Source organism: Hydra vulgaris, chromosome 12 (assembly GCF_038396675.1).
Source record: "Hydra vulgaris chromosome 12, alternate assembly HydraT2T_AEP".
Lineage (NCBI taxonomy): Eukaryota > Metazoa > Cnidaria > Hydrozoa > Anthoathecata > Hydridae > Hydra > Hydra vulgaris.
The window spans coordinates 68074987-68102778 of NC_088931.1; the positions used below are offsets into that span (position 1 = coordinate 68074987).

At 27.7% G+C, this 27792-nt stretch overlaps 1 protein-coding gene across 1 annotated transcript in view; it reads left to right on the plus strand.

Moving 5' to 3' along the window:
* Positions 1 to 27792, plus strand: part of LOC136088950 (uncharacterized) — a 110091-nt gene that overhangs the window by 34284 nt on the left and 48015 nt on the right. The window contains exons 7-9 of the mRNA XM_065814234.1: positions 7086 to 7236; positions 14955 to 15211; positions 19574 to 19721. Of these exons, the coding sequence (XP_065670306.1) occupies positions 7086 to 7236; positions 14955 to 15211; positions 19574 to 19721 (556 nt within the window). The remainder of the gene's footprint in view (positions 1 to 7085; positions 7237 to 14954; positions 15212 to 19573; positions 19722 to 27792) is intronic.

Sequence of the window (27792 nt, forward strand, 5' to 3'; positions counted from 1 at the left end):
AAAAAGCAGCTGTGTTTACTTAGATATTCCAACAAAAGTTATTAAAAAGTTGTATGATTCAGTTACTGACCCATTAATGACTGTATTCAACAAATGTTTAGAAACAGGTAGTATTCCAAATGAATTTTCTATAGATAGTATTATGCCACTTTAAAAACAAATAGGGGAAATTCATGACATCAATACTTATCAAAGTATTGCTATAATATCTCCAATAACAAAAGTGTTTGGAAGAATAATTGCTAAAAGAGTAACTGCATACTTTGAACAAAATGATTTATACAACGATGACCAACACGGTTTTAGATGCAATCATTCATGTGAAACAACGTGTTCTTAGCTCTAAAGTAAAGCTAAGTAACTCTAAAAAACTCTTTACATTATTAATACTTATCGATTTCAGAAAAGCTTTTGACTTAGTAGATTCCAAACTAGTAATTTTGAAGCTAAAACATTATGGTATTTTAACTGATGCTTTGAACTTAATAAGCAATTATTTTTATATTAGAAAAATTTGATAAAGTACAAGTTAATATCTTTGTACGATAGAGTTCCATTTTAGGACCTCTTTTTTTTTTTGATTTGATCATCAATGATCTACTTGAATATCTGACATTATTCAAATCAACATTATTTGCAGAATACACAACACTTATGACAAGTGATACCAATATAGACCATCTATTAACAAAGACTCAGTCAGCATTTAATAATTATATTGAGTGGTGCTATGCTAATAAACTTGACATCAATTGGAAACTAAAGCAATGATTTTAACAAATAAGCATACATCTAAAATAATATTGCTGACAATCATATTAAATGATAAGTTCAAAATTTAAATAGTTCATAAATTTTCTTTGCTTGGTGCTTTATAAACAGTAAATTACATTTTACCTAACATCTAAAAAAGATAAAAGCAAAAGCATATAAAAAATTCTTCTCAATAACTAATATAATGGTCTTCAAAGCCTTCAAATATAATGGTCTTCAAAGCCTTCAAAGTTCGTTTAGAGTTCTTCAAAACATTCATTCTACCTAACTTTTATTACTGCTAAAGTCTTTTAATTTACTACACAAAAAGTAAAAAGAAATACAAAGCCTTTGCAATGCATACTATACGATTATATTTTTACTACTCAAAATTAATAATCAAAACAAAGATATATTTCAAATCAATCAACAACTTAAAATATACAACCTACAAAGTTTTCATTGTCGATTTTTATGCTGAGCACAAAAACTATACAATAAAATAATTTTTTACAATAAACCAATGAACTCATTCAAACAATTTGATTTTATTAACCTTGATAACATTAAGTACAATACTAGAAATAGAAACTTTTTAAGCTTCAAAGTGTCCAACAAACATGATGAACAGTTATTTAAGTCTTTTTTTAGCAATATAATTAATAAGCATTGCAATAACAAAATCAAATTAGCACCAAAAGAATTTAGTAACCTATTTTTACTGAACACCATCAACTCAATTATAGGATATACAATTATCGACAACATTAGGTTTGATGTCAATATAAACAGAATAAACAGCTATATTGACTTTTATGTAAGCGAAAAAACTAGAAAGAAAAAGAAGACTAGATATTTAAATTTTTTAACATCTTTCATTTTGTATTTACAATAATTTATTGTGCTACTTGTATTTTATATTAAAAACACTTCTATTCACCAGCTATGGTAAAAGACATATAAGACTAGATGAATAAAAATAAGCAATTTCTTTTACTCAGTAATTGTTCAGCTTTACATAAATAAAAATTTGAGCAATTTTGCTCAAATTTTAATTAACATAAAGCTGAACAATTACTCTGCGTTTTTGGAGTAAATTGCTCAGCTTTACCTGAATTAAAATTTGAGCGATTTTGCTCAAATTTTTGTTAATGTAAAGCTGAGCAATTACTCCATAAATGCTGAGTAAAAGCAATTGCTTTTTTTTATTCACCCGGCCCATTATACAAAGAATATTTAAGGAATGTATATATAGAATGGTTCTACAGGTGTCTTTACTGGCGCACTAAGAATTCAAAAATTCACTCAATTTGAACATTCAAATTAAATATTTTTCCATAGACAAAACTAAAAGATTTTTAAATTTCTTGTCTTGGACAGGAATAATGTGTGATCGCACTCTGTTACTGACCATGCTTATAGTTTTTTTTCTTTACCATTTGACAAGGCTGTTTTGATGTTTAAACAATTTAAATGCAATAAAATAATTGTTACGCTAAAGCATGTACACGAAATGAGTGTGAAAGTAGAAAAACAACTAAATCGATGTACTCGTCAACTTTCATTTAGAACTAAGTATTAATTTTAATAGAATAATGAAAGCAGACAAAATATTTCAAAGAAATTAGTTTGTTTCAGTGGGCGTCTAATAAATTTCTGAAATTTTATTTTGGTGGTACCATATTTTTGATTGTTGTTTCCTGCGCACAGAAGAACAATAAAAAATATTTGATACTTTTTAAATGGCATTTTTAAATCTTTAATGTTTCTGCATAGCTTTTTTATAAAATAAGGTGAGAGCACATATCCACTATTATATGATTTAGTAAGAGGTAAAAGTCGTTTTTGTAAACACTCTTTAATGTGTATTTTACCACAAAATGTATATTCAGAAATGCAAGGTGTTGATTTTTTGTCATATCTGCAAATAGCTTGCCAAATCAAAGCAATTTTAGTTATAGATAAGCAGATAAGTTAAATACACAAAACTTATCATGTTTTGTGTATTTAACTTATCTGCTTTCCCCTATATTTTTACATTATAATAGATAGCACCAGAAATTTCTTGATGATTGTACTTCATATTAGTTATATCATATTGAATAATTTAGAAATTTTTACCAATATACTTGTCATAAAACTTTCTTCAGCAGGTTCTTGCACTTTTATTTTGAATTTCAGAACGGTTAGGCACTTTTGTGATTTAAAAGCTTGAAAAACATGTTTATTTTGAACTTTTACAACCAAACTATGAGAAAATTCTTATCATTTTGCGCGTTCCCTTAGTGAGAGGCTTGGATTATTCTTGAAAAATCTCTTTTCCACCATTACCAGATTTACATTTAATCGATTTTGTTTAGGAAAAACAATAAAATTATTTGCAACTTTTCTGCTATCGAATTGTAGCTTCTTATAAGATTTTTCAAATATTTGTGCAAGATATTTTTTCTAACGTCTTCTTTGTTATTTTTAAAACTTATTTCAAGTTAAATGGGAAAGCTAAAACAGTTTTTTAAAATTTTATATCTTGCCAACAAAATACAAACACAATTAAAAATATATTAATGAAAAAAAATGATGTGTTTACATTTATTTCGTGTATATGCATTATGAATAACTTTTAATCATTGATCTTTTTTAAAGATTTTATTTTAGGCAAAGGCTTTAAATAAGGTAAAAAATTAATTATAATGATTGTTCAAAATAAACACATTTTGTGTAAATCAAAAAATAAAGTTATGTATACAATTTTTTTATGAGGGAATGTATTTTTTATGATAAATTTAAACATTTGTAAATATTTTTCCATGTCTTTTTAATAATCTTTTAAAGAATTATTTTTTGAACTTATTGCACGATTTTTGCTTGGGTCTCTGTTTTTATGACAAGGTATCTCATTCTATTACTTCCTAATGAGGGTACAGCTCAGAACCATAAAACTCATTTTTATGGTTCTGTGGCCAACTGGTAGTCAGGTTTCCCGAACTCTGTGTTAGCTCTCAGAGAGGCTGATTCCATCAACAACTGCAAAATATCAGAGTACTAACTACTAAGCATTGTTAAGGCCACATTTAGAGCCCTGTGTTACAGCTTAGGGTTTAATAATAGTAATGAATGCCTAGACAATTAAATATTGTGCTATCTGTTCTTTGAGTCAAGTTCTTTACCCAATTTAAGAAATGACTGAACTATCAAAAACTATAAAACACAAAAAACCATCATCACCTAGTTCTCTAAACCTATAATTCACTAATATTTGTGGTCTTCAAAGTAATTTTTCTTCTGTTAAGTCTCATCTATTGCAAACTTCACCAGACCTATTTGCTCTTTCTGAGATTAATTTGAGTTCAGCTATCTTATTTTGTGATCATAGTGTTGATGGTTAATTTCTTGACCTGGGCATTTACATCTGTAAGAATTTACCCATTTATTGTGAAACTTGGTCTGAATCCAGACTATTCTTTTATGTGATTTTGTTTAGCACTACTTCACTCTATTGCTATTCCCTTTGTTGTATATCACTCTCCTTTATCTTAAGACTGCACTCTTTTGAAGTTATTTCAGATCAAATTGACCAAGCCCTTTCTCTTTATTCTTGTAAAAAAGTTTTGTCTAATGCCAAAGCCTGCTATTCTCAGGTCAATCTGAGAATAGCAGAGAATCTTTAACAGTATCAATAATAAGGGCAAATCTGTTATTCAACCTCTTGTATGGTTCAGATTTTGTCACCGCACCTAAAGACAAGGCTGAGCTGTTTTTCCAGCCTGCTGGAAGACGGCATCTATTATCCTTTTTTTTTCAAAAATTCTGGAGTGCAATCTGACTTGTCTAACTACTATCCCATTAATCTTCCAACTATCATTAGCTAGGTTTTTGAGTTTTTAATTTTTATTCACTCTCATGATGATTCTAATACCTTACTTTCTGATCATCAATATGGATTTCAATCTTCTCGCTCTACTGCTGGGTTGTTAACGGTAATAACTGATTGGTTTTATTGTGCATCAGATAGATGTGGAGGCTAAGGTAATTGCTCTCAACATTTCTAAAGCCTTTTATAAAGTTTGGCATACTGGTCTTCTTCAAAAGTGCTCCTCTTACAGTGAATAAGATAACTTCGTTAAGAGATTATTGAATCATTCCTTACCAATTGTAGTACTAAAGTTGTCTTTGATGGACAGCACTTTTTTTCATAATCTGTAACTTTAGAGGTTCCTCAAGGTTTTATTCTTGGCCTTATACTTTTTAAAATAACATTAACGATCTCCCAGAATTTCTCATATCTAAGGTGACATTGTTTGCTGATGTTACTACCATTTATTTTTGTCTTGATAACTCTTAATTTCGATCTTTCTTGAAAACCATATATCAAATTGATTGCAGAATTAGTATCTGCTAAGGGTGCATCTCTTTATCATGATCGCCACTTTCTTACCTTGATTTTATTCTTTATCTCTATAAATCTCAAATCTGTCCTTGTATGGAATACTGTTGCCATACCTGGAGCTAATCTTCGAATGTTGCACTTTCTCTTTTAAACAAGGTGCAAAAACACATTGTAAACATAGTTGGACCTGTTCTTGCAGCCAACCTCCAACCATTATCACATCATTGTAATGTTGCTCCTCTTTCTCTTCTCTTTCTCTTCTCTTTCTCTTCTCTTTCTCTTCTCTTTCTCTTCTCTTTCTCTTCTCTTTCTCTTCTCTTTCTCTTCTCTTTCTCTTCTCTTTCTCTTCTCTTTCTCTTCTCTTTCTCTTCTCTTTCTCTTCTCTTTCTCTTCTCTTTCTCTTCTCTTTCTCTTCTCTTTCTCTTCTCTTTCTCTTCTCTTTCTCTTCTCTTTCTCTTCTCTTTCTCTTCTCTTTCTCTTCTCTTTCTCTTCTCTTTCTCTTCTCTTTCTCTTCTCTTTCTCTTCTCTTTCTCTTCTCTTTCTCTTCTCTTTCTCTTCTCTTTCTCTTTAATTAAAAGTATGTTAATGGGTGCTGCTCTAAAGAGCTAGCACCTCTTATGCTATCTACTAAAGATCATTCTTATGTTACTCATCATTTAATTAAGTCTTATCCTTTTACTGTGACTGTTCCTAAGTGTTCTAAAAATTCTCATTTGACCAGTTTTTCTCCTCAAGTATCAGTTCTTTGGAATTGGCTTCCTTTATCTTACTTTCCTTATTCATATAATTTGCAATATTTTAAGTCGTCTGTCAATTGTTATCTTGCTCTATAAACTTCATCTTTTCTAATCCAGTAACTTCCAACTCTAACAGTGGTTGCTAGTGCTTTATCTATAATTTCTTTAAATCTTTTAAACATGTGTTTTTTTATTTAACTTTTATTAAATTTTCTTACAACTTATTCATGTCATAATAAAAAGTAAAAAAAAATCTTTAAAAAATTTTTTTTTTACTTCTTATTATGACATGAATAACTTACAACTATTTTAATTATTTTTTAATTAATTTCATTTCTATTTTTAAATGGCTACGTTATTTTTTTAAACAATTATTTTTTGAAAAACTTTTTAGAAAAGATAAGTGTTCATACAATTTAAAAATATTGTATATAACACTTTTTAATAATTTAAATTAAATTTGTTCATTTCGTAAACAATCATTAGAAGTTATTTGTTGCTTAATGTAAAAGCATTTGCCATAACTTTAATAAAACATTTAAAAAGATAAGTTTCAAAGTAATTTATTTTAAACGCAATTAAAAGTTTAATAAAAAAAAGTATGTTTTGCTTTGACTTTGGGTTTTTTGAATTTGATTTTAGTGCTTATTAATATTCTATTTTGATAGATTTTGTTTTCTTTTTTCTTTAGTTTTTTTTTTTAATTTTCTTCCTAGTTTAAGTTTACCATAGTGTTTCTTTTTTCAGCACATTTCTGAAATGTTTAAATCAACAAAATATCTCAAAAGTTGTGGTCAAGTTGTCAAAAAAATAAATCATTAGCGTGGTCAGAACTAGCATTTGATTGCGCGCCATTTCTGTCCAAGTTTATATATGTATATATATATATATATATATATATATATATATATATATATATATATATATATATATATATATATATATATATATATATATATATATATATATAATAGATATTTATATAATAAATAATATATTACACTTTGTTTCATCTATAAAGAGTTATTTCTCTGAGAAAAGAGAACTAATGTGACAATAACCATACTTTTAATTTCAGTGTTTGTTGAATACACTTTTTATGTAGATTAGTGGATATTTTATTATTACTTAGCAAAATATTTTATCTTGTACAAATGTGGAAGTTTTGTTTTTGTAAACTAGTTATGTTTTAATAATTTATTTTTTAGGAGTATCCTGGTAGCTATGAGTTAGGCCACTCTCCTGTATTATCGTTTCTAAATACTACAAAAGTTGGCAGTCGGATTAAAATTGTTAGAAAAGCTAAATCTAATACTGATACTAGCTATATGGCTGTTGAAGTTTATGGAAAGCGTTCAAGTAACAATTTGTCATTATTTAATCAATATTTTTTTATTTTTTTTATTAAAAGAAATTGTTAGTCCTTTAATTTGAATTTGATTTGTGTTTTAAATAATTTAAAGTAAATTAAATTTTTTAAAAAAAAATAAAAAACTGATAAAGCTTTTTTATTGCAATTTGTAAATTTGTAATATTTACCCTAGAGAAAAATAATTAAATCTTTTAAGTACTTTTTGAATAAATATTTGTTTACTCATTTAATCTGATAACAATGATAACCAATATTTATTATCTTTTTTTGTTACCAATATTTATTACCAAACAACAAAGCATAAGTTTTCGTGTGTAGAAAAATTTAAAAATTTGTTAAGCAATTTTTGAGTAATTAATGATTAAAGGGTGCTGAATATATTATTCAGAATATAAAGAATATATTATTAATAATTTTTTTTTTTAATTTGTTGACAAATAGAATAGATTTTTTAGATTTAATGAGCAGATTTAGACATTTTTATGTTTTTCTTTGTTTGATTTTTTATTTTTATTTATAATTTTTGATAACAGCAGTTAGTAATATATCGATTAATATCTTAGATCTAAAAGATATTTTGTGTATCTTTGGCTGTAAATGAGTTTTTAATATGCAAATTAAAAATAAAAATAACATAAGTTTGTTCTTATAAATTTGTATAAAGATTTTTTTTAAAAGGTCCACTATTATTTATAAAATAGCAGTTTGATATTCAGACACTAGTCAAATCTAGATTGTTTAGGTTGTATACAAAAAAAGTTGATTACTTAAAAATTTTTAATGACGAAATGTTTCGGGCTAACATACAAACAAAATTTTAAAAAGAACCCAATATTAAGTGTAAGTTCCAATGAAAAAATTGATTTTTTAATGGTTTGGGGCAGGTTTTGCTATATCCCTTGTCCCTTAATTTTTTTTTCACTTCTTTGAGTATACAGATTAGAAAACATTTTGGAAAACAGTCAATCCTGAAAACTGTTATAAGCGAGATATTCTATAATATTAAAAGTAAGCATGACATTGCTACATTCCAACATTGTACTGTTGGAATGTAGCAATGAAATGTATAAAACATTAGGATAGATTAGGAGTGGAATCTAGTTCTTTCGGAAAAGTAAGATTTTGTCACAAGCTCTAGATAACAACTATATAGTAGAAAAAGTAGTCAAAGAAAAAAGTTAGAACAAATAAAACTATTTAAACTATAATTAAAGATCAAGTATATTTTAAATATCTAGTTGATCATGTTTGCACTAATAGGCAACAAAAATTGATAAAGTTATTATCTGTGTGAGAATAGATAGTGGCCAATTTTGACAATTAAACACAGAGAATACTGCTGTTAACAAAGTTCTGATATCAGTTTTTGCCAAAAATGTTAGCTAAAACCAAAACAATCTTCAAATTTTAATAAAGAAAACAAAAATCAATGGTTTAAAGTTCTATCTTGTAACAAATTTTAAATTACTTAACATAATTGTAGGTTTTTCAGGAGATGGGGTAAAATATTCCTGTTTATTTTGCAATTATGATAAAAAGATAATCTTGAAGAACTGAGAAGCTTTAATATATATTAAACTTGTATAAAAACCTTGCTTAAAATGTTTCCAAAAAATATTCCATGTAACTTTACAAGAATATTATACATTTATGTATTCTGGTTGAGATTGGTAAAATGTATGCACTTGATGTAGTTAATCTTTTAGAACTTTTTACTAATAACTTTATTAATAAAGATTATAACAGAGATTTTTGTATAAAGAGCCTGATATTGCTGTTTGGCTAAGAAAAATATGGAATTATTTAGCATAGGTATAATGGAGGTAGACTAAATGACAGAAATGCTAACATAATTCTGAAGCTGCTACCTAATTTGGAGGATTTTATATTGGATAGTTTTTCTTGTTTTTCATCTAATTGATGAGCTGTTAAAATCATTTTCTGCAGGTACACTGCGACCATTTTCTATAGACGCATGTAGAATTTAACGGATTTACAGTGTTACAGTGGTAATAAAATTGTTCTAATGGTACTTTTGAATAAGTGTCTGTAAGAAAACAATGATCCATTATGCATCTGTTTATTAATTGTCTTGATTGTATTAAAATAATTAAATTTTTAGTATTCGTGTGGCAATTTTCTATAGACGCACTAAAGTTTTTACGAGTTTTCGCAAATTTCTTATATTCTGTAGTATTTTTTATTTTGTGAGTCGAAATTAAGTTGAACTTAACCAAATGCCAAAAGGAAAGGTCCTTACCGATATTGAAAAAGGTCAAATATTGGCTTATCATTGAGAAAATGTTCCAAATCAAGAAATTGCTAGAAGATTGAAGAGATCTGATCACGTTATCCGTAATTTCTTGAAAAATCCAACAGATTATGCAACAATCAAGAGGAAACCAAAGAAATCTAGGGTTTCAGACCGTGAAAAACGCAGAATTGTTTGACTCGCATCAAATTCATCAAAAAGTTTGAAAACAATTAAGTCAGATTTGGGTTTAAATGTTTGCAAAGAGACAATAAGGAAAGTTCTTAAAGACATCCCACACATTGTATGATCAAAAATGAATAATGCATCAAATTTGAAGCTCGTTTACAAACAGAAATGGATGGAATTCGCCCACAAAAATATGACACGTATTGGGAAGTAAGAAATTTTAGATTAAATTCTCATGAATATGTAAGATGTCTAAATAGCTGAATATTTTTGTTTTCAATACCAGGTGATTTTTTTGGACAAGAAAAAGTTTAATCTTGATGGGCCTGATGGTTTTAGTGGCTACTGGCATGATTTGAGGAAAGAACCCAAATATTTTTTGACAAGGAATTTCGGTGGTGGATCTTTGATGGCTTGGCTTGGGCTTTGTGCAACAGGATAGTTAAATTTAGGATTTATATCTTGCAAAATGAAAAGTTCTGAATACATTGATTTCCAAAAATTATGTTTGATTCCATTTAAAAACAAAAATCGATGCAAAAAGTTTGTTTTTCAACAAGACAACGCCAGCATTCACACTAGTAACGAGATTAAAGCTTGGTTTGAAGCTAAAAAAATCGAGCAAATGTGGTGGCCTGCTTGCAGTCCAGATTTGAATCCTGTTGAAAACATTTGGGGAATCATTGTAAGATGTATCTATGCTAACCAGAAGCAATATAACTCTGTGGCAGAGCTAAAAGTAGCGGTATCAGAATGCTGGGAGGATATGGAGCCAAAAGTGCTGGAAAACTTGGTGGAAAGTATGCCAAAACGAGTTTATCAAGTAATTGAGCGCAAAGGAGGGCAAATCGAGTACTAAAAATGTGATAAAAACATTTTTTTTGGATAGTTTTGTTAAAAAATGTGAACTGCGTCTATAGAAAATAGTCAGCTATCTTTTGAACTTAAATCATTTATGATTGACCTCTTTTCAAATTTGATATTATTTTTTGATAACTTTCATTATTTTTTGATACTTTATTTATAATTTATTGAAATACACTATAAAAATAAAGTTAAGTATGTTTTTAAGACAAAATCCACATGCGCCTATAGAAAATGGTCGCAGTGTAAATAAGTTATATTTATATTTTTTACTAACTATTTAAGTATAATTAAAATGAAATATTTATGAAACTTAAAATAATTTCAAACAAATATCACTAAATTCACATTTAGTAGTAAACAAGTGCTTAGGAATGAGACTCCATAAAGATTATGCTGATGCTTTAGCAACAAGGAAGTTAAAAGTATCAGTTAAGCAAATACAGAAACAATGCTTATATTTAAAATAACGTTATAGTCTTTGTGTATGTCAAGTGTTGGATTTTAAATTTAATTTAGGAAACTCAAAATTATATGAAGACAGTATTAAATCACAATATTTCTATTGGATGGAAAGGTCATATAATTGAACATCATCTTGTCATGTTCTTAAATAGAACAAAACCACCATTTAAAGTATTTTCTGAGCAATGTTCTGAATCCATTTATAATAATATGCTGAAAACTCTAAGCTGGTAACATCTTTAAGAATATTAAATCTTTCCTTTCCAAATGTAGTATAAAATTTGTCCTCGATGGACAGCACTCTTTTTCTTATTCTGTAACTTCAGAGGTTCCTCAAGGTTCAATTCTCGGCCCTATACTCTATTAACGATCTTCCAGTTATTCTCACATCTAATGTGGCATTGTTTGCTGATGGTACTACCATTTATTCTTGTCATGATAAGAAGCCAACACTCTCTGATTGCTTGGAGGGGGCATTTAAGCTTGAAAAGGATCTCACTTCTACTAAAGCATGGGGCTCACAGTGGCTGGTGAACTTTAATTCAGATAAAACTCAATTTTTATTCAGCCAATCGTTATCGCACTAATTTAGATTTTCCTATATTTATGAACGGTAATGTACTCCATGAGTCATCGCCCCTTCACCTTCTAGGATTACTTCCGATCGATATGATATATGGTTTCCGATGGAAACCATATATCATATCGATTGCAAAATTAGCATCTGCTAAGGTTGCATCTTTTTATCGAGCTCGTCACTTTCTTACTTCGGATTCTATTCTCTAAGTCTATAAATCTCAAATCCGGCTTTGTATGGAATACTGTTGCCATATCTAGGGTGGATATTCTAATCATGCCCTTTCACTTTTAGACAAGGTGCAAAAATACATTGTAAACATAGTTGGACCTGCTCTTGCAGCCAACCTCCAACGATTATCACATTGTCGCAGTGTTGCTTCTCTTTCTCTTACCTACAAATACTATAATGGGCACTGCTCTAAAGAGCTAGCATCTCTTGTGCCATCTACTAAAATTCATTCTCGAGTTACTCGTTATTCAATTAAGTCTCATCCTTTTTCTGTGACTTTTCCTAAGTGCTCCAAAAACTCTTATTTGTCTAGTTTTTTTCCTCAAACATCAGTTCTTTGGAATTCGCTTCCTTCATCTTGTTTTCCTGATTCATATAATTTGCAATCCTTTAAGTCGTCTGTCAATCGTTACCTTGCTCTTTAATTTTTATCTTTTTTCATCCAGTAACTTTCAACTCTAATTAGTGGTTGCTTGCAGCCTTATTGGAAGCGAATATGTTTAAAAAAAAAAAAAAAAACTTCCGAGTTCTGATTTAACAACAGAAAATTTCTCAGAAAAGTGAAGTACTTAAGTCATCAAGTTTTGATGTTCTTTGCTTATAATTTATACATATAATTTACTATAATTTAATCATTGCCTTGTACATTATATTATACCATTTAGTATTACAGATTATATTATATAGTATTATTATGGTATATATAATAATACTATTATATACATATATCTATATATCTACAAATGATGTTGTTTTATACAATGTTACAGATTCTGTTTTATTTTATGATACAATACAATACAGCCCGTTTTTAAATGATTTTCTCATAGTTATGTACACCAAATAGTTTGTTCTTTTTATAATTTTGTTTGTATATTATACCTAAACATTTTGTCATAAGATTTTCGAAGTAATCAACTTTTCAACCTAAATGACCTAGATTTGACTTATGAAAACCATTGTACAACAAATCACATTTTAATTACTCATAAATCAATCCACAAGTCATAATTTAACCAACTAAAATAAAATGCCATTATATCGATATTTCCAAATTTAAAATTTGATCTTCTCGAAATTTAAGGCTGCATTTTTTGGCAGTAATTATTTTTAGAATATCTAAAATTTTATGACAAATTCTATAAAGCTAAATATTTTTACGGTTCTATATTTAAACTAAATTATGCTATCATTATTACATAATATTTGTAAAGTTAATTAGTATTGTTTTCAAGATACAGTTCTCTTTTTCTTGAGTCTGAAATTGCCTTATGCAAGTTCTCTCTCTTCATGGTCCATGTGATATACATCTCTTTTATATCTCACCCAAATTTGTCTAAACTTAGAGTAAATGACTTATCCAGTTCGTTCTGCAAATCTGGCTCCGCCCCATTAATTTTTTTCTCTAAAGGAAACAATGTGGGCTAATGTGATGTGGACCTTCCATGTTATGGGTAAGGTGTAGTTATAAACTTTTGTAAACTCTATTAATAAACTATAAATCCTTAAAACATTTAAGATATTAACTGTCAACAATCATTTTGAACCACTTGGTCTCAAAGTTTATACAGTATCTGTTACAGTGTATCCAGTTTTTTAGATACTCTGTCTGAAAGGCCAAGATATATTAGAAGTTGCTTGAATGTTTTAAAAGAGATTTACTGGATTTTTTCTTTTTCTCCGTTGTTTTCAAGACGATAAACTCTTATCATCAGAGTCCACTTTGATCAATCGAATAGTCAATTTAATCGACAAGGGACTTCCTACTATTCAACTAAAAGTCGATTTAGTTGAGTAAATATTTCAAAATCATTTCTTTTTATTTGACTTTCAGATTGATTGGCCCATTGTTGGAGCAGCCCTTTTCTCATATTGTTTTGCTCCGTTATTATTTAAATGATATGGTATAAATTAGTTTATTATTTTTATTACAATTTATTTTAAAGAAAAAATTGTTCCTATACTTCGACTAAATCAACTTTTAGTTCATATTTTAAAAATGTAATAGTCAATTTTAGTTGGCTTTAGAAAATATATTAGTTAATTTAGTCGACAGTCTAATTATTCAATAGTCGTAACAACACAACTGTTTATATTACCTATTATCAAGTTTTCTTAAAAGATAAAAGAGCTCTGATCAATCTCATTTATATTAAAATCAGACTTGTGCTGATTGGTCCAACTCCAATCAATCTAAGCATTAATTATACAGAATTGACATTTGATATACATCTTTATATTTTAGCAGATGTTTTAATGTTATATTCTAACAGGTGTATTTAACTTTCAACTAAACTTTTCTATCTTCTGTCTACATCTGGTTATTTTTTTTTCTTTTTGTAAGAATCAAGCCTTCTTAGGAAAGCTTTGCAGTCGCATGACCACACATTTAATTTTTTTTTTTGAGAACTTGGCCATGGCTCTTTGCAAGTTTTGATAATTAGAGCGTTTTAAAAATGTGTTGAATAAACTAATGTAAAATTAAAATAAACAAACCATAAACTGAAACAATATGCAATATAAACCATGACTAAGTTGTCAAAAAAAATTATTTGTGTCATATAAGGCATGCAACCGCATGCCTCTCCTAAAAGGCTTTAAGCATGTTCATATAGGTTTTGCAATTTCCACATATTAAAAAAGGATATGCTTCAATTTCTTTTATGTACCCAGAGTATGCATATGTCTGTACCAATTTTTAATGCTATCTTGGACTTCAATGAGATGTTATTAGTATTTTAGTTCAATATTAAGTTAAAAAACATTTAAATTTTAAAGCATTAAATACCAAAAGTTGTTTTAAAAAAAACCTATACAAACAAAGCATAATAAAAACTTATACTTAGTTAAAATTTGTACTGCCTGATTTTTACCCCCTTTCCCTTTTCTAAAAATGCATCCTAGAACTTTATAAATTTTTAGTTTTTAATTTTTAAACAAGTATCTAAGTGATAGATTTTTAGGTTTTTTTTTTGAATGAATTACAACTTTATTGTCAACATATGACACGGTGTAATGAATGTTTTTTTTTTTTTTTTTTTTTTTTAATAAAAACTTTAACTAACTGTAACTATTATACTAAATTAATTATTAATTATATGTATTTATAAATTTAGTCTTTTTTTAAGGTTGTGGTGATGCATTTATCCCAGCTTTAGCTGAAATGTCTTCAAAAGTTAACTTTACAATAATGGATGCATATATTGATAGCCCATTTACATGGTGTGCCTTATTTAATGATAGTAAACCATATATAATAATTGAGTTGAATCAAGTTTTTGCAGTATCAGGTATTAATGTGCAAGGCGATTCTAACAGTGATTCATGGGTAACAGAATATCAAATTTCATATGGCATAGTCAAGTATAAAATGAAAAATGATACGGTTTGTTCATTTATTTTTCATTTTTTTACCTTAATAAAGTTATTTTATTTTTTATTTCATTTTTTAACATTTATAAATTTATATGTTAACAATTTTGATAAAAATTCCAGTAAATTTAATTTTAAAGACTTGCTACTATACTGTTTTATAAGAATGCTACTACACAATTTTAATGATTTTCTTAAACAAAGTCCTGTTTGTACTTGATTCATTGCAAAGCATTAATCAAGTACACAGTGTACTTTGTTTAAGAAAATTAATAGCATACAGAATAGTAAATAAGATCCTCAACTGTATAATAAGCCACTAAAAATGTTGAAAACAGCATGTTTTACTAGAAGACACCAATCAGACTGCCTTCACGTGCTTAGTGGGGTTCCTCAGGTCTTGGTTCACAGGCCATTACTGTTTGTAATTTTTATGAACGACTTGGCAACACAAATCAAATATAATCCAAAACTTTTTGCAGATGATACAAAAAATGATTGGAATCATCAAAGACAAAAATGGTATGATCAATTTACAAAATGATATCAACTTTATATCAAAATGGTGTGAAACATGGTAAATATCTTTAAGTGAGAGCAAATCTAAAGTAATTCACATTGTTAAATAAAATTAAGTTTAACTTTAACGTTTAAATGGGCATCAATTATCGAAAGTAGAACTTGACGAAGACTTAAGGGTGACCACAGCTCCTTTAAAATCCTTTTTTTTTCAAAAACCTCCTCTAAAATCCTATATTATGCTTTAAAAAGTTTAAAATATGATCAAATCTCTTTAACTCCTTTTTTTTATTTTTATTACTTGATTATAGTATAATGTTCAAAATTCATGGTCTGCAAAACTAGTTAATGCCTGAAATGAGGATTGGCTTGTAAAAAATAAATTAAGCAAATCCATGTCATCTAACAAAAAATGACATTGTTGGCCCTTGTCCAAACCCCAGTTATGTGGAAACATGGATGTTAATTAAAAAAAACACTCAAAGATCCTCTAGTATTATTCAAAATTTTGTAGTTTTACAAAAAAATCCTCTAAATTAAATGCAAAATCTCCTCTAAAATCCTCTAATATCCTCTTTTTCTTATAAAAATTTTATGTGGCAACCATGGACTTGGTAGTGATTATCAAAAATAGAATTTGACAAAGACTTGTTAGTGATTTTTAGCTCTGACTTAAAATAAGACCGGCAAATCAACTTTGTAACAGCAAATGTCGAATCGCATATTGGGTTAGCCTAAAAACTCATTTTAATACCTAATCATTACCACTTTTACAATGCTGTTCACGTCATTGTAAAAGTGAGACCATATCTGGAGTATTGTGCATCCATATGGAATCCAAATAGAATAAAAAATATCATAGCATTTGAGGCAGTCTAGAAAAGGCCAACTAAATTAGTATGAGAAGTGAGTTGTAACATACAAACATACAAGGAAAGGATCCTCTGCCTTGATCTGACAACACTAGAAGACAAGTAAGAAGAAACCAAGTACAACAATTCAAAATTAAGTATGGAGTAAATAAAATAAACTTTTATTCAAGTTCAATTGAATAAAAATTTGACCACAGCACAAAGCAACCAAAGTCTCTAACCAGAAAACAAAATATACCAGTAAACTGTTAAAACGGTACAACTTTATTGTCAGTACAACTACTATAAACGGTATTTATATCACCATTTCTCATCATTATAGTTTGATATTAATCATAATAATAAGTTAAAGATTTAATTTTTTTAATTTAAATGGGTTTAAAACTCATTAAAAAATTCCTCCATCTTTTTAAACTTTAAGAAAGATAAGAAAAATCTAAAAAGATTTGCATTTTTTTTACAGTTAACCTGAACTTCAACCAAATTTTCATTTTTGTAGAGGGTCTGAAAGATGATACTTAGCTTGAATCTTTATGAAATTAAAATGATTTGGCAAAAATTTCATTAAATTTGTATAATTGATAAAAAGTTTTCGAAAAAACAAATTTTACCTTTATTAAAAACTCCTAACTTAAGCATGTTCATACCTATGTCAAATGAGATTGTTTTACAAACAATCACAATGTTAGAAGCTGATGAACAAAATTATCCCAAACGTTTGGTTTTCAAGTTATTGAGAGCCTTGTTCTTGAACCATAGAGCCTCAAAATCCATAGCTTGTTAATTCATATTATTAATAAAATCTGCAATATCAATGCTCTTTTCCGTTTTGATCATTTTGCTATTGATTGATATTGGCAACTCCATATGCTCAACAATCTCTTATTCATAGACAAGAATAAACTTCTTTTTTGGTGTAAACTTTCTATACAGCACATGGGAGATTAGGATTTGATGTTAATTATGCTCAAAAATATCAAAACCTAGATTTTTACTCAGAAATTTAGATGGAATTTAGTTTGTAAGTGAAGGTGCACAGTGAGTCAAGCAGCTGTTTTGCAGACTTCACTTCATTACTTTTAAAGAACAGCGAAAAAAAAACTTGGCTGCAAAATATTCAAATCATTTTTTGGAAAAACAAAGAACTTAATTACTTTAAAAGTTTGCTATTCAAGGAAAATATTTTCTTCGAATGATTTTATTGTTGCCTTTTAAAGTTGACTTATAAAAGTTACCCAAACCACTTTCTTCTTTACTTAATATAAGCTACCATAAATGTATTATTTCTCCTTAAGTATTGTTAAAACTTATTGAACTTAACTATTGAACTGATTTATTTTTAAATTTTAATTTTAGTAATAATGTTGTGGTTGATTACAAAACCATTTTTAATTCTTTCAACACCCATATATTGATTGTTTGACAATGTGCATATATCACAAAATACAATTTAAACTCCTAAATAAAGATCGGTGATTTTTATGTCCATCAAACATAACTGTGCTAATACTTATAGATTAAAGAATTATTTTTTAGTTCACAAGAAACTATTAATTTTCAAATATGAAATATCTGATTTAAATGCCAATCATTAAGTAGTTGCTGTAAATGTTCTCATGGAATGTTCACGAAGTTTATAAAGTTGAAACTGAAATTTATAAAGTTGAAATACAAAACACTGGTTATTTTTTCTCTGAATTAAAACACAAATTGTTTTTTTCTTCAAAAAAATACAGCACTACTAAGAACATCTTGAACTCAGAACTTCTCTTCAACAATTCGGGGGCTCTACAATTATTTCCATTAATATTAATTATTATTACCATTATTACCATAATTAATTACCACATATCATATATATGTTGTGGAAAAGTTACCATTTAAAAAGCTTTCTTTTCTATCACTTTCTTTGCTTTCATATGTTTTTGTAATTTAGTATACTAAAAGAATTTTTACAGTTTTTTAATTTTTTATTTCTAAAAAAAACATTTTTTAATTTGTTATTAACTGGTCTGAAAAATTAAAATTAACAGAGACAAAAAAAAGGTATATATATACACACACACACACACATATATATGAAAACATGTATAAAAGTATATTTAAAAAAACAGTTTGACTTGTGTGATTCAATCAATAATAACATAACAAGTGTAGGTTTTTATGACAGTGTGATTACTTTGTATTATAATCTGCATTTTTTGTGGTTAAAAAATTGCATTTGATTTTTTTTGTTTGAAATTTGAAAAAGTTTAGTGCAAGGAGATGCAATAGATATAAAAACTCAATTTTTTCTAGAGATGTTTAGACATGATTAATTATAAAATATGTTGTGCCATGTTTGTAGCACACTTAGATTTTTAGATATTTTCGTTACCAGATGAATTACAAGTTTTGTAAAAAATTGGGTCTGTTATTGCTAAGTGAAAATTTAATTTTTCAAAAAGTTCCTAATACTTTAATAATTATTATCTTATTATTATTATCTTTATTAATATCTTATTACCCTTAATAATTAATTTAATAACAATATAATAACTTTAATTTCTATTATTTCAATATCTTGCTTTTACTATTTGATAATCAAATTTTGAATTCATTTGTTTACAAGTTTATTTGAACCTGCTTTTGCATCATTTGCAATTTAATTTCTTTTTTCAAGTTTTTTAGTTTTTATACAATAATTTAAATTTTTTATTTATGTTTTTATACAATAATTTAAAATATATATTTAAATTTTATAATTAAATTAATATATATTAAAATCAATATTAGCATACTTGTTGATTCTAATGTTTCTAAATATGTTAAATTATTCTGTAATGCAAGTAATTGATATTGAAAGTGAACATGATTCCAGGTTAAAACCTGCTGCATTTCTAAATTTAAATTTTTTTGATAATAGTTTAAGAGTTAATGTGCTTTATTTTGTGAAAATGGTCAGAAAAATTTAATTACTTAATATTAATTAATTTTTTTTCTAGAATTTATATATTGGAAGTAAAGGGCGCATATTTCCTTATACTATGAACTGGTTTCCAAATTTGTACCTAGCAAAGTATATAAAAGTAATGCCTAAATCTTGCAACAACAATTGTTGTATGCGTATTCATGTTAGAGGATGCACAAAATGTAAGTTATGTTTCTTTGAGTATGCATGTGTAAAGAAAAGTATTTATCAACACTGAAATTTAACAACAATAATTGTGAGTTTTTTTAAAAGTATTGAGTGATAATGAAACAAGTACTCACTATTACCAAGTCAGTCTTACTTTAAAATGACTAAAATGAAGTTATTATAAATTTAAGATAAATAACAAACTAAATAAGATAAGAAATAGTGAATAAGTATTTTTTTTTTTTTTATTGCTTACCGAGCTTAAATTCCAAAAAAATATATTAGTTAAAATCTTTATGATGTAAATGAATAAACTACTTCTAAAACTTTAAGGTAGCAAGAAAAACAACCTCAATGTGAACTTGTTACAAGAATGTGTTTTTAATGGTTTTTTCAAGTCATGCATAATTGCATGATTACCACACAATGTGGTAATTGTTAAAAATTGATAAAAAATAATTCTAATTGATAAAAAATCTAATTGATAAAAAATGGCAACTTTTTATTAGGGCATAAATACATAATAGTATAAACAACAAATAGAGCAAATAGACAAATAAATTGTTGCATCGGTTACATAAAAAAATTATATTTATATTGAAAAAACAACATTTTTATTGCTGAATCAGCAAACATATGCTTAAAACATCGCTTTTTTAAAACAAAGTGCTTGAGTTATTTGTACATTTGTTTCAGATTAACTTTGGTATACATACAAGATATATATAAAATTAGTATCTGAACTTGTAAAAACTTGAAACTATTTTTAGATTCACAACGACAGCTCCGCACATTTAGAAAATTTAAGTGATAAAAGTTATACAAAATCATCCCATACTTTCTTAAATACTTAAATTACTTATTGGATTCCTGAAAATTTCATTCAAAAATTATTAATAGATACTGAATCATGTGTGTTTTAAGTTTGAAAAATTATAAACAATAAAAATATTTTTAAAATAGTCATTTAGAACAACTTTCTACTCCTTTGCAGTTTTTTTTTTTATCAATAATTCCCTAGCACCGTCTTGATAAGTTAAACATTGCCAGTTGTTGTTTTTTTGTTTTTTTTTCAATAAAAATTTTGGCCCAAAGTAATAAAGTAAAAATAGTAAGTAATAATAAAGTAAAAATAGTAAGTAATAATAAAGTAAAAATAGTAAGTAATAATAAAGTAAAAATAGATCTAGATAGAGTTTTTTTTCAAGCTTTTTAAATTGTTTAGATTAACACAAGTTTTGTTAATCTAAAACAACTTCGGGGCGCTGTTTTATACAGTTTTCAATGTTGATAACATAAAATAAGTTTAAAATAAAACAAATTGAATAGAATCGTTCTAATTAAAAAATAAAAAACAACCAAAGAACTTTGTTGTTAAAGGCATTACTAAGGGTAAAATTGTGTACATCTCTTCAAAGGTAATAAGTTAAAAATCTTAATTAAAAAAAAAAAAATATGTAAAAGTAAAAATAGTAAATTAAAAAAATAAAAAGTTTTTGTAAAAAACACCAATTTTTTTTTTAAACTAATAACAAAAAATTTAAAAAAGAAACTTGAAAGGTAAGATTTAAAATGAGTTTTTTAATACTGCAATTTGAAAAGGAATAATTTGGTACTTTTCCAAGATACGCAACATAAAGATCTCTTATGTTGCTTATTATAAAGAATTTCTCTCAAAACCATGACATGACTCTTGTCCATACCACAAGTTGTATAAAAGTTTAGGTGATAAATAATTTTAGCAACTGAAACCAGAGCGATTAGCATTAATAAAAATGTATTAACTTGTTTATTCAGAATATTAGAAAGTGTTATTAGGTTCAAGTGATGAGTTAAAGAAAAACTGTTAGAGTTTTGTTAATGACAAATTTACCAGAAACCTTTAAAACCAAGTTTTTAAGGTAAAATATAAAAATCAGCAAACTGAATAATGGACACATATGAATAATGGACATTTAGGACATTAAGACATAAGGACATTTATGGACATTATAGAATAATGGACATTTATGAGAATACCTTTTTTGCAGCAATTTTTTGCAATGCTAAAAAGACCTTTGATAAAATGATAAAAAGACCTCTTTTTATTGCTTACCAATCATAAATTACAAAAAAATATATTAGGTAAAATCTTTATGATGTAAATAAATAAACTACTGCCAAAACTTTAAGGTAGCAATGAAAACAACCTGAATAGGAATTGGCAAGCAAACTATTTTTATTAGTTAACTTAAGCAGATGATTAACAAACTTATATAGTTAACTTAAGCAGATTAACTTTATCAATGCAAAGTTAACTTTCAGTTAACTTTGCATTGATTATATGGTTTTCGTAAAAGGTCATTAGTGTAAGATAATCTAAAAAAAAATAAAGTAGAGGGCTGTATATGTTGCCATCATATATTTTTATTTATACATCATATTTTTAATCATCATTATTGAAAGCTGTATAATGTTAAGGGGTTGCAGTTATCAACTTAGTTTTGTTTTAGTTGAAATTCACCAGTCATTTTGAGCACCAAATTGTTTCTTAAATACTTGAAGTATTAATTGGATTCTTGAAAATTTTGTTCAAAAATTTTTAATAGATACTGAGTCATGTGTGTTTTAAGTATGAAAAATTTCAAATAATAAAAATATTTTTAAAATAGTCATTTAGAACAACTTTCTACTCCTTTACAGTACTTTTTTTCATCAATAAGCACCTTCTTGATAAGTTGAACATTATCAGTTGATTTTTTTTTTTAATAAAAATTTTGGCCCAAAACAACCAAAGAACTTTGTTGTTAAAGGGGTTACTAAGGATAAAATTTTGTACATCTCTTCAAAGGTAATAAGTTTTAAAAATTTTAACTAAAAAAAAAACAACATGTAAAAGTAAAAATAGTACATTACAAAAATAAAAAAATTTCTTTTTTAAACAAATAACAAAAAGTTTAAAAAAGAAACTTAAATTGGTAAGATTATTTAATATAGATGAGAATTATTATCGGAATAATTGTATAACTTAATGAGACCCCAAAACATACTAATACTGTTTTTTAATACTGTAATCTGAATAGGAATAATTTAATATTTTTACACCACTAAAGATCTCTTATGTTGCTTATTATTAAGAATTTTTCTTAAAACCATGACAGGGCTCTTGTCCTTACCACAAGTTGTATAAAAGTTTAGGTGATAAATAGTTTTAGAAACTGAAACCAGAGCGATTAGCATTTATAAAAATGTATTAACGTGTTTATCCAGAATATTAGAAAGTATTATTAGATTCAAGAGATGAGTTAAAGAAAAATTGTTAGACTTTTGATAATGACAAAATTGTCAGAAACCTTTAAAACCTAGTTTTTAAGGTAAAATATGAAAATCAGCAAACTGAGAATAATGGACCTTTATGAAAGCCAATACCTTTTTTACAGCAATTTTTTGCAATGATAAAAAGATCTCTGATTTAAAAAAATTTTTTTTTGATGAATAAAACAAAAAAAAATTATTAAAGTTAAAAAAAGAAGTTGCACAAGAAGGAACACCAAGAGGTGTTCCTTCTTGTGCAACTGAGCGTTAAAAATAATTGTTTTCACAAAATAACTTGAGCGTTATTTTGTGAAAACAATTCAGCGCTAGAGATTTCACAAGCTTTTATTCTAACTTTTATTCTAAATGGGCCCGGTACAGGGTACCCGAATTCGGACCCGGTGTTTTCTTTTGGGTACCCGTAATCGGGGGCATAAACTGGTTCCGGCAAATCTCTAATGGCTATAAATTTTTTTTTTCTGACAATAATTTGGAATATGAACACTGTATGTTTTTAACAGTTTACAGATACGTAAAAACGTGATTTAATTATTAAAAACGAACATTTTAAATAATTAAACAATAGCTTTTAAAGCACGTCTTTTTGACGTTGCCAAAAATCCCTTTTAGTTAATAAGTAAATTATTAAGAAATCAGTTAATTATTCGCCATTAGTTACAAAACAAATTTTTTTTAAATTACTAATGGGAGCTCCGGTGCACAATAATTCTTAGAGCGCTTTAACAACCAGATTTAAAAAAATATAGACTGGTAAGAAAAACCGCTTCTAACAAAAAAACGCTTATTACTTCAGTAAAAATGAGTGAGGCTCAACTTAAAACAATGTAAAATAAAAGCTTTTACAAGAGAAATTAGGAAAGAAATATCTTGTTAGCTTTAAGACTTATTGAAATAAAAGACATATTGACATACAGGGTTATGCAGAAATATAAATTAATTTATGCTGAAGTATGAATTATTTTTTTTTACTGCTTATGGTAAGTCAAATGTTAGTCTTAAAGTACTAGAGTTTGAATGCAGAAAATTATAGTACCATAGTTTGCATGCAAACTCTAAAGTCTTAAAATACTCAATTTTGTATGCAGAAAATGTTGACAAACTTTATATATGATTTTCTAGTAATTATATAACACTTCATGGTTATGGGCAGTTAGACGTGTTTTTAACGAAAGATGTATATACATATATAAATATATTTAGAAAAGAAAAAAATAAATATTTTAGTGTGGTTTTACCAAATATCAATGTTTTCTTAGTTACTTGGATCACAGAAATAGGGCAAATGGTTGAATTTAAAAAGATTAGCTGATGTTACCTGCACTGAAAGTAGCCATATTGTTACACTAGTTGTCATTTGTTGCCAGAAAAACTTGCTGCTGCTGACTATGTGTAGTTTGCTAAGTTTAAATGCATTTAAACTTTTAATAATTAAAATTTTTTGGTCAACTCTCAGTTTCAATTATATATGTTTAAAATAATACAAGTACATAAACTTACAAAGAAAAAAACTCACTAAAAAACTTAGTTTAACATTTATCTCTAAATAACTTTGTTTTAAAGCTCTTATTTTATGTGTACTTTAAAAAAAAGTGCATCATGGACCAGCAGTAGCCAGGCTTCATACTTTTATCACAAAAAGCATGATATTATATAACATGCTAATTCTAATGGATACACTCACACTGGTTCTTTCTCATTTTTTTTAAAAACCTGTCCAGGTAGTTATGGAGAATATAGTTTTATGATCATATAGGTAATTTAAGTAACCTCAAAGATCATCTTTTTTGAAAACACAAAGAAAAAGGCAACAAAATTGAATTAGTTAAAGCTACTCTGGCTCCAAGGAAATAAAATGATAATGAGGTTTAATTAGTTGCATCAATCTGGAAGCAAATTGAATAATTAGAGAAATTATTCAATTAATGATGCACAGTAACTTGTTTCTAACATTAGCTCATGAAATTGAACAAATGTCTTTAACAAATAATCCACTCAAAGAGTTCAAAATTGTCTATCTTTGCTTTGAGTCAAGTTCTTCAACAAATTTATAAATGAATAAAGTACCAAAAACTATAAAACACAAAAAACAGTCATCATCACCAAGTTCTCTAAACCTATCATTCACTAATATTCGTGGTCTTCAAAGTAACTTTTTTTCTGTTGAGTCTTATCTCTTGCAAAGTTCACCAGACCTACTTGCTCTTTGTGAGACTAATTTGAGTTCAGCTGTCTCATCTTGTGATCTTAGTGTTGATGGTTACCTTTCTTTAATTCGTAAAGACTCCAATAGTCACATGCTTGGCCTGACATTTACATTCGGAAGAATTCACCTATTCATCGTGAAACTAGGTTTGAATCCGCAGACTATTCTTTCATGTGCTTTCATTTGGCACCACTTCCCTCTATCGCCTTTCTTTTTGTTCTATATCGCTCTCCTTCATCTCAAGACTGCACTCTTTTTGATGTTTTTTCTGATCATATTGACCAAGCACTCTCTCTTTATGCATCAGCCAATATTGTTGTTTGTCGGTGACTTTAATGCTCATCACAGGGAATGGCTTGGCTCTAGTGTCAGTGATTCTGCAGACATTAAAGCCCACAACTTTTGCCTTTCTCAATCCCTAACTTAAATAGTCAACTTTCCAACTCGCTTTCCAGACAACCCGAATCATTTATCTTTTCTACTCAACTTCTTGTTTCTGATCCCAGTCAGTGCTCAGTTTCTCCACATTCACCCTTAGGTGCTTCTGATCACAGTTTGATCTCTCTAAAACTAATATCTCATTCTTCTTCATCACCTGAATCCCCCTATTATCATACCTTTTACAACGACCTTAAAGCTGACTGGGATTTTTTCCGTGATTTTCTTCGTGATGGCCCTTGGGTAGAAATCGTGTCGACAAATGTGCTTCTTACATGACTTCATGGATTCAGGCTGGCATGGAATCTTTTGTTCTTTCTCTGCGATTCCAGGTCAAGCCTTACTCTCCTCCATGGCCCGGACAACATACCTGTTATTGTCTTGCAGAAGTGTTCTCCAGAGCTGTTGTCTATCTTCCCAAAACTATTCAGCAAGTGCCTGTCAGAGTCTTGTTTTCCAGCCTGCTGGAAAGTGGCATTTGTTATCCTTATCTTCAAAAATTCTGGAGAGCGATCTGATTCGTTTAACTACTGCTTTCTGACCATCAATATTGATTTCCATCTTCTCGTTCTTTAGCTGATTTGCTAACAGTAATAACCAATAGGTTTTCTTGTGCATTAGATAAAGGTGGAGAGTTTAAGACCATTGCTCTTGACATTTCAAAAGCTTTTGATAAAGTTTGGCATGCTGGTCTTCTCTATAAGCTTTCTTCTTACGGTGTATCTGGCAACATCTTTAAGATTATTGAATCCTTCCTTTCCAATTGTAGTATAAAAGTTGTCCTCGATGGACAGCACTCTTCATCTTACTCTGTAACTTCAGACGTTCCTCAAGGTTCTATTCTTGGCCTTATACTCTTTTTAATTTACATTAACGATCTTCCAGATATTCTCACATCTAAGGTGGCATTGTTTGCTGATGATACTACCATTTATTCTTGTAGTGATAAGAAACCAACACTCTCTGATTGCTTGAAGGGGGCATTTGAGTTTGAAATTGATCTCACTTCTGCAACAGCATGGGGCTCACAGTGGTTGGTGAACTTCAATACAGATAAATCTCAATTATTTTCAGCCGATCGTTATCGCAATAGTTTAGATCTTCTTATACTTATGAATGGTGATATACTCAATGAGTTATCCACTCTTCATCTTTAATGATTAACTATTACTTCCGATCTTTCTTGGAAATCATATATCAAATCTATAGCAAAATTAGCATCTGCTAAGGTTGCATCACTTTATTGAACTTGACATTTTCTTACTTCAGATTCTATTCTCTATCTATTCTCTATCTATAAATCTCAAATCCGGCCTTGTATGGAATACTGTTGCCATATCTGGGGAGATCTTCTATTGATGCACATTCTCTTTTAGACAAGGTGGAAAAATGTATTGTAAACATTTTTGGACCTGCTCTTGCAGCCAACCTCCAACCATTATTACGTCATCATAATGTTGCTTCTCTTTCTCTTTTGAGTAACTTCCAACTTTATTTAGTGGTTGCTTGCAGCCTTGTTGGAAGCAAAAATGTTTTAAAAAAAAACAAATAGATGTTTAAATAAATTTAATTAAAAAAAAATTGCAAAATTATGCACTTTGGTAAAAATAATTAAAAATGTGATTATAAACTAAATGATTTTACGATGATTAAATGATTAAAACACAATCAGAGTTTGATCTTGATATATTACCATCACTAATGAATGATAAATCACATCATCAATCAATCAATAAATAATCATGGCCTTCATGACCTTGGGGAGGTAAATTGGAATAAAAAAAAAATTAAAATTAAAATCAGGCTTTCTGAAAATGATTTAAAAAAAACCTAACTATAAATGTAAGCTCATAAAATATAAAATTAATTAAAAATAACTTAAAAAAACTATTATGAAAATTTTTTAGTTAACCTTTAGGCAAATCTTTTTTGAAACACTTGGCATAATGGACTGTTTGTTCACGAGATGTATATGCATTAAGGTGAGCTCCCATGTTTTCAACCTAAAGAAAAAACACCTATGATTAAGATATTTTTATAATAAAAAAATTGCTGTGTTTAAGCAAGTTTTTCTGACCTGCTCACAATCAACAATAAATAAAGCAAATAAACAACTTAGTATGATCAAG